Raw genomic sequence first — 8564 nt, forward strand, 5'->3', positions numbered from 1 at the left:
TTTTCCTTTACAAATTAAGAATTTGGGTCTTAGGATTTTTTTTATTTATTTTTAGGGTTTGGAGTTTATATAAATAATTGTTTGAGTTGATATATGAGAGAGTTTTTGATTTAATAATATTTTTTTTGACAATGCCATTTTTTCTTTAATTTCTAGATATTTCTTTTCGAATCAAAAGATTATAGAAAATTATTTCTATATTCATACGCGAATAAAAGGATTCAATAACTCGTAGGATAATCATTATCCCATACGAGTCACATGATTAAATGTAAACACGGAAAGTAAGGAGAAGTAAATTCCCTGGGATCGTTTAGAACTTAAGATAATTCTATGTCTGTTTTAACAATTTTGTTGTGCGATAAATGGTCCACTGATCACACTCTTCCGACCAAAAGAAAAATGAATTCGATTACTGATACAACCAAAATAGGAGAAACCAATTATTACAAAATTTCTAAAATTTTCAGACAAAAGTTGAAAAAAAAACAATTCTAATTTTAATTTGAAGCAAAAACAAATACGAACGATCTTAAAAGGACAACTCATTGAACCTTGGCAGCAGCGTGGCCGTGCCTCTGGCCACCTCTGGCGCACTTAGCGTGGACTGCAAGCGTGCCGGTTGACCCCGGACATGAGGCGTCCACCGAGTAGGCGGCAGCAGACACAGGCAAAACGCACGACGGTTTCCCCAAGCAGGCCTACACATGACATGACGACGGAATCAGTCTGATAAATCATCCAACAGCCAAAAACAAAATGCATGCCAGTACTCAAACGAACTGTACCTGCTCGACCATATTTTTGACGTTGGGCGAGTGGCAGTTACCGACCGTGAAGTTGCCGCAGATGCCACTGGGGTTTCCAAAGCTGGCAAAGACGACGGAACGGATGACCATCTTCTCCCTGCACTTCAAGTGAGCCTCTGGCTTGTTGCTGTTCTCCCCCGACGACGACCACGAATCTACCGGTGGGGGGTAGTTCTGGGAAACCAAAGTGCAAATGTTGTCTCTCTTCACTACCGTGATCTTGATGTCCTCAGGCTTCCCGCCCTGCTCCTCCAACACCACCATGAGGTTGTTTTGCGGCTTTAAGAAAGCCCGGGGAATGTGATACCTTGCATATCAACGAACGACAGAGTCACACAAGGCCGCATGTTTTGAAATTAAACAACGACAATAACAACAAACAGATTAGATGTTTGCTAACATTGATTGAGAAGGTGTTCCGAGAGGGCTAAGGTAGTTAACCCAATAACGACCGATGCATTGGCCGTTGATCCACACCAAGCCTTTGCCCATAGAGCTCATGTCCAAAGAGACTGGGTCATTTCCAGAGGGACCATCAAAGTATTTCTGAAAGGGTTGTATCATGAGAGATTGATTATTTGAAAAGAAAAAGGGTACACTAAATTTACCTTGTACCAAATGATTGGAATATCACTCGTAGCTTCTACCCACTTGACAGCATTCATTTTGTCTTCTTGGAAAATACCTAATTTCTCTCCTGTTAATCCCACCTGACAAACAAACAACTCACAACACAATCATTTTTTTTTTTAAAAAATGAATTGTTTAAGATTGTTAATGTGTGAATTAATCACCTGGTGCTTCCACATGCTCTGTGACAAGTCCAGAGTGCCGGCGTTGAGGCCTTGGATGGTGACAGTATGCAGACCAGAAACTCTGTGTTCTAGGTAGGGTCCACTATCCTACAACGCATGTATTGCATGAATATTAATGAAGAATAAATAAGGAATTTATTTATTATTAGACGAGAGTAGTCAATTAAGAACATAATTTACCGGCATTCCCACTGTTAATCCCAAGATTGCAATGCGGTTGCCTCCGGGCCTCAAACTGATTTGCTTTTTGAAGACAAAACTCTTCTCAATTTTTGTTCCATGAGCAGATCCTGGAAACATTTGTGTTCAGTTTATCATCATTAAGTGATCTCTCTTTAATCAGTCACGCATCATGATGATTTGAAAGAAATAAACACTTTCTAGTCATAATTCTCAAAACCTTTGAAGTAAGAAGATCTTACCCATGTATTCTCCGTTGACGAAGGTGTGTATGACATGGCCAAGGCATGAAACTTGGATCACGGGATGAATGTCATGTCGGAAAGGCATGTCCTTATCGTCTAGCAAGAAGCTGCACTTGGGGGAACACAAGAAACAATTATTACATCAGTTTAGCTTGACTTACATATCTTCAAATGTATATATATGTTTAAGACGAAATTACCTTGTTGTGTACCAAAGATAATCTGTGGTGTCCTTGGTCATGTTATACAGTTCCAAGGGCCCCTGAGATTTGATACCCTTAGCAGTAGGTATCGGTTCTTGGTACATCTCCCACTTCTTGTTGTTATTAGCATCCTTTGACAAATCAAATGTCCTGGCATTGTGCTGAGAGTTAATCTGCAGAAGCAGACAAAAGAGACAAAATCATCGGTCAAGCACGATGTTAAACAGCAAAGTCCTTGATGGTAGTCTCTGCCTCGAGTTGTTCCTTAGTTTATGATTTCACAGCCAAATTACCCGCTGATTGTTGTACACCACAGTCTTGCAATCTGGGAGGATGCTGATGGAGTGGCGAGGGAGGAAGTAATCGACACCCCTAAACTTCAAAGTTCCATCAAACTTTGTGTTGGTGTTTGTGAGGAAGGCGACACAAACTTTGTTCTCTGGTATCTCATACAACCTAGCCTGCCAAATCCAAGAGCTGATGATGTTACTTGAACATGTTTTTCTTTTCTTTTCGACAAAGCAATTCAAAGGTTAGCAAATTATCATCACAGAGCTGATGATGTTACTTAATTTTACCTCAAGGTCAGGGCTAAACTTCTGCAAAGAGTAAGTTCCCCCAAGCAACCCTTTACTGCATAGCTTCAGTGCGGCATGCAAGTCCCTCAGATGACCCCATTTAGGCTCCTTCTGCAGGCCTGCATTGCCACAAAACCATAAAAGATCCATTTCATCCTGATCAGAAAACCTCAGAGTAGAATCTAAGATCCAATTGATTACCATATTCATCGAGAGGGCCTTCATCATAGTATCTAGTCATCACAAAAGATGCTCCTGTCCTCCCAAAATTAGTTCCTCCATGATACTAAACGAAAAGCTTGAATTGTGTGAGATTTAACAATCTTAATGCAACATCAACAAGCCATATGTCCGAGTGCATACCATGTAGTAGTTAACCAGTGAGCCATTCTTCGAGAAGAAGCGTGCCACCGAGTACGCGAGATCCTCTGCTGCTCTCTGAGAAGGTGGATCACCAAACACTCTATACCTGGATTGCCCGAAAAGGATAAAAAAAGATTGAATTTTTCTGAATGAACTGAAAAGGCTAATTCATGCAGATGTTAACTCACTGAGCAGTCCAGTTCTCCGTCCAAAGAGAAGGCTTGGTGGGACTGTTCGGCCCCATAAAAGTGTCTCCGCAGTTCCTTCCATTGCACGAATTGATCTAAAAGTTCCTCATTAATGAGATTCGTATTGAAAATCTCGAGCAAAATTAGAAATCATCATCTTCATCATCATCATCATCATTACCACTGAGCCGGGAGCATCGTTCTGCTTGCACATCACCCACGGAACGCCCACCTGGAGGTTGACGGCCATGTCGGCGGCCCACCGTATGTAGTCGACGGAGCCGGGGAAGGCTCGCGCTATGTTGTTGTACTCATTCTCGATCTGTCGGGTCACCGAATTAGTTAAACAACACCGAGAAAGTAGTTTGAAGACTGAATTAATTACTACCTGAGCAAGAACGATGGGACCTCCTTGAGAAGCAAATAACTTCTCGTCCTTCAGTTTTTTCACGGCCATCTTTACAAATCTCTCCATGTGTGTCTGCAACGTAAACACTCATATTTTTATTTAACCTGTTTTCCACGATCGATGAGATTGAGAAGAAATGATAATTAATCACCTTGAAGGGTTCATTATCTGTCCTGAAGGTGATGTCAGGAACCTCCCTGAGCCAGTAGGGGAGCCCTCTGCGTGCAATAAGACAAATTAGACAATAATTTGATCATGAAAATTTAATAAAATTTGGCTATAATTAGTTTACCCATGATTCCATTCCCCTTGGACGAATGGCCCAAACCTCACTGTGACATACAACCCTGCAGATTGCACCAGCTTGATAAATTTGACCAAGTCACAATTACCCTCGTAATTAAACTGCTCCAGTCGAAGAAGACAAGCAATTAAAATCACATTGATTATCAATAATTAGCTAGTTAGAATGCAAATTAAATAATTACCTGGCCATACACAGGCTCATGGGCGTTCCAGAAGACATATGTCTCGATCATATTTAATCCTCCCTCCTTGGCCTTCGCGATGAGATCATGCCACATCTAATAGTAACACTACCCATTAATAAAGACTTTGGATAATGATAATCTAAAGTAATTAACACTAAGAATGGTAGCAAATTAAACCTGTGGTGTGCTTCGAGGATAATGAATTGATCCAGAGAAAAATAATTCTCTTTTTCCATCGATGAGTAAAGAACGACCATCATAAGTAACTTCTCCCTTTGAACTATTCGCGATGCTCGCGAGAAATATGAGAAAGAAAGCGATGAAAGCTTGAGATGGTTTAGCCTTAGATGAGACGAGCATGGCTCTTAGAGCTACTATTGTATGCATGGAAGAGATATGTGAACTAATTAAGATTGCTTTTTTTTTGTCAAAGTAGAAACGAATTGACCATTTTAAAGAGAAAGAATAAAAGAGGAAGGTCAAAGCGCGATTACTTTCTTTCAATGACCGTGAAGGAAGGTGAGAGAAATAAGAGTAGCCGTTTACTTGTCACATTAACATTCATTTGAAGTTGGTTCAAGAATAATAAATTTAATAAAAAAAGAATAATAAATTTAATTTCTCTACTTATTTATTTGTGATTTATAGATGTGAAGCATAATTTATAGTTGTTTAAAGTAAAGAATTAACTTCACTAGACATTATAGTTCTTTTGATTAATTTGATCATCAATTGATTACTTTTTTTACATATTATATTACTTAAATGTTTAGAATAATGCTTATTTATATCAAAACGACATATAAATAACAGAGAAATGGAACACACAATTAAAATAGTTGAGTAATTAGGATTAATTTATGCTAATGATATTTATGAGAGTTTTATAAACTTAAAATGGTGTTAATGCAATATTATTTACGGTAGTATATTAGACCTGAAATGACCAGTGTCCAAATGGAGCCCACAAGGGAACCCTTGGTTAGACCTAATCACGGCTTAAAATCGACGGTTCAAAACTGTTAGTTCAACGGTTCATAATAGATTGACCCTTAACCTTAATTAACCGTCCAAGATAGTTACGATTCACAATTCGAAACTGTCGGTTCACGGTTTAGTTCATGATTCGTCACAGTTTGCCATAGTTCAAGATTATTATATTAAAAATTTTAAAATTTATTTTAAAAAAGGCTTACACATATTTAAGTTGTCTACGTATCCCCTTAGGGTATAGGAGAATTAAAGCTCACGTAATTCTTTTACATTAGGAAGTGGTGTTATTACTTACTTCCAATTCTCGTTTTTATTGTATTCATTTCTTTAGTATCAAAATCTTTGATTTCGTCATTTGAAAGTTGCATTCCTTGGATTCTTTTCTTGGCTCTGGTCCAATCGTCAAGTAATGCTTAGTAGTCCAATGAGTCGGAAGACAAAGTCGATCGTTGTTCATCTAATATGTTGTCTTCGACATTGAACGTTGGTTCCACAGCAATAGTTGACACTAAACAAGCTAAAATTTATTTGATGATCATGAAGAGGACATGAAATCTTTAAGTCTTATGTGACTACCGTATTAGGATATCAAAATTTTTATTATCTGTTTCATTAAAATAAAAAAATCGTAAAATAATTCTCAAGGATCTCGTGGACATTTTGTCAGTTTTTTTTAATAAAAGTTTTATTTTTATAAGTTTTAAATTACTACTAATAGTTTGTTGTATTTCAAAAATATTAGTTTATATTTCATATTTTACATAATATTAATTATAAATATTCTATGAATAAATTCTAACATTATATATAATATTAAATACATCCAGAGAAGAAGAATTTTAAATGAAATTAAAATGTCATAATATAAAATTAACATTTCTTGTAAAACTTCTAATTTAAATTTAGGATCTAAAACAAATGCAATTAGATAAATTTTAGGAATAACATCCAAATATTTTTTTCTATTTAGTTTTCATATCTAATATGTAAGAAGATATAGGTTCGTTATTAATATATTCATTTAAAACAATACTATACTAGAAAAATTCTCTAAAACTAAATTAGCAATGGATCATAAACACCGGGAAGTTATTTGGTTGCATCACTAAATACTTTTAAAATTTTACAAATTTTAATGCAAATATTTCATTATTGTGAAAATAAATACATATTAGTATTAATATTTTGTGTAAAAAAATGAGCATAATAATTTTTTATATTGAAATGAATCTTATAATAATTGATATATTATGTTAATTTTAATGTGTTGGTACATCATGTAGAAATTTTTTAGATCTCATTTCATTAGTTTTACAAATTTTACCTCATTATTTCATTATATATGGACATGATAATAAATAAGAAATTGTAGTTCTAATTGATTTAATATGATTTTCTAAAATTTTTAATTCATCACAAATATATAAATTTAAAACATGACATACACCATGAATATAAAAAAATAAACCTCCAATAATTGGTTAATAAATAAATCTTAGATCTTCTATGCGGACGGTATTAGAACTAACATTATCTAATGATATTGAAAATATTTTATAAGTTAATTCATATTCTTCTAAAATTAAATATAATAATTGTGTAATATTATGAACAGTATTCGATTCATCAAAAACTTTATAAGTTAACAATTTTTAGAGGTTCCAAGAGTTATCGATCCCATGGCAAGTCACACACTACAAAAAAAGCAACAAATAGCGATGGAATTAACGATGACCATTAACATTTCGTTGCTAAATAGCGACGGAATATTAATGTTTGTCTCTATCAACGATGAAATACAAAATCATCGTCACTAACTCTTTATATTTTTCAGTTCAGCAGCTAAACAAAATATTTTAGCGACGGATTAACGATGAACGAACTAAATATTATCCAACGCTATCAACGATAGATTAGTTAAAAATCCATCGCTAGTAGAGAAAGATTAATGTATTATCTGTCGTTATTATCGACAGATTATATTAGTATTCGTCGCAAGTAGAGACGGATTAATGTATTATCCATCCTTATTAACGACAGATTAAATTAGTATCCGTCGTTATTAGCGACTTATTAATTTAGTATATGTTGCTAATTGCGATGGATTAGATAATCCGTCGTTGACCCTTTGCATTTAGCCAATCTGCAATTTAGCGATGGATAAATAAATTTTTTGTCGCTATTTTAGGGCTAAACCCTAGCTTTTTGTGACGGATTAGCAACGCAAATTCATCGCTATGAATTAATATGTTGCTATATTTGGGATTTTAGCTTGAGCTAGTCACGAGTTTTCTTCACCATGCGTGATCTCTCCTCCCTCCTCAAGCAATAAGCTGCTCTAGCGATTATATATGCAGCTCTGGCGATTCATCTTCTCCAGTGATCTCTCCTCCCACCTCCAACATCTCCTCCTCCGGTGTTCAGGTACTCTTCTTCTCCCTTTCTCCCTCTTATTCTTCTTCTCCTCCTCTAGCACTGCTTGGCCAGTGCAGGCTGCAACCGAGCAGTGTCATGGGCGAGCAGTGTCGCAGTTGAGCAATGCCACAGTCGTGATCTGCTGCTCCAACACTGTAAGGCCGCGATCGAGCAGTGCTACGGTCGACACTGCCTCGGCTACAGTCTGCTACTCCGACATTGCAAGATTGCGGCCGAGCAGTGCGGCAAGTGGAATGTATATGAACAAGACTTGGATGTATAATAGGTTAGACAATGAAATTTATTAGTCAATATTTTTTTGTTGGGGTTGAAAAGTTTATGAACTTCGCTAAGTTTCATCTAAAAAGTTTGAATGGTGCCGAGTTAAAGTGTCCATATAATCAACACAGATGTAGAAATACAACTTTCCATGATGACGATATAGTGAAAACTCATATATATATATATATATATATATATATATATATATATATATATATATATATATGAGTCAACTGGTATTATGATGGAGAGTCGTATGTATTTGAACAAATTGGACCTTCCATTGCATCATTATCCTGCTTGATTACTCCAGAAGAATCATCAAGGCATATGAATGTAATGCAATCAATAGTTTACGACCTAATGAATGCATATACTATCAGCTATTGCAAGATTACTGAGCATGAAGGCAGAACATCATTTCTCTTAACGATGTTACGATGAAATGTGTCAATTGATGTCAGAGTTGTTCCCTGTTGATAACTGCATGATTGATACCTTCTACAATACAAAGAAATTATTAGAGATTTAAGTTTGTCAGTAGAGAAGATTCATTGTTGTATAAATAATTGTATGATATTTTGAAATAAAGA

The 8564-nt window shown here is 35.8% G+C and overlaps 1 protein-coding gene across 1 annotated transcript; it reads right to left on the minus strand.

Annotated features, from left to right (window-relative positions):
* Positions 1–545: 545 nt before the first annotated feature.
* Positions 546–4374, minus strand: LOC122042456 (beta-galactosidase 11-like). Its single transcript, XM_042602594.1, has 18 exons — positions 4279–4374; positions 4083–4195; positions 3942–4008; positions 3770–3862; positions 3563–3703; positions 3382–3476; positions 3194–3299; positions 3032–3116; positions 2831–2949; positions 2546–2713; positions 2250–2425; positions 2047–2156; positions 1805–1914; positions 1604–1711; positions 1418–1519; positions 1210–1355; positions 789–1116; positions 546–701 (listed from the first exon to the last, which is right to left on the minus strand). Exons 1-18 carry the CDS (start codon positions 4372–4374, stop codon positions 546–548), a joined length of 2319 nt encoding a protein of 772 aa, XP_042458528.1.
* Positions 4375–8564: the final 4190 nt, after the last annotated feature.

Source organism: Zingiber officinale, chromosome 1B, assembly GCF_018446385.1.
Source record: "Zingiber officinale cultivar Zhangliang chromosome 1B, Zo_v1.1, whole genome shotgun sequence".
Taxonomy (NCBI): Eukaryota; Viridiplantae; Streptophyta; class Magnoliopsida; order Zingiberales; family Zingiberaceae; genus Zingiber; species Zingiber officinale.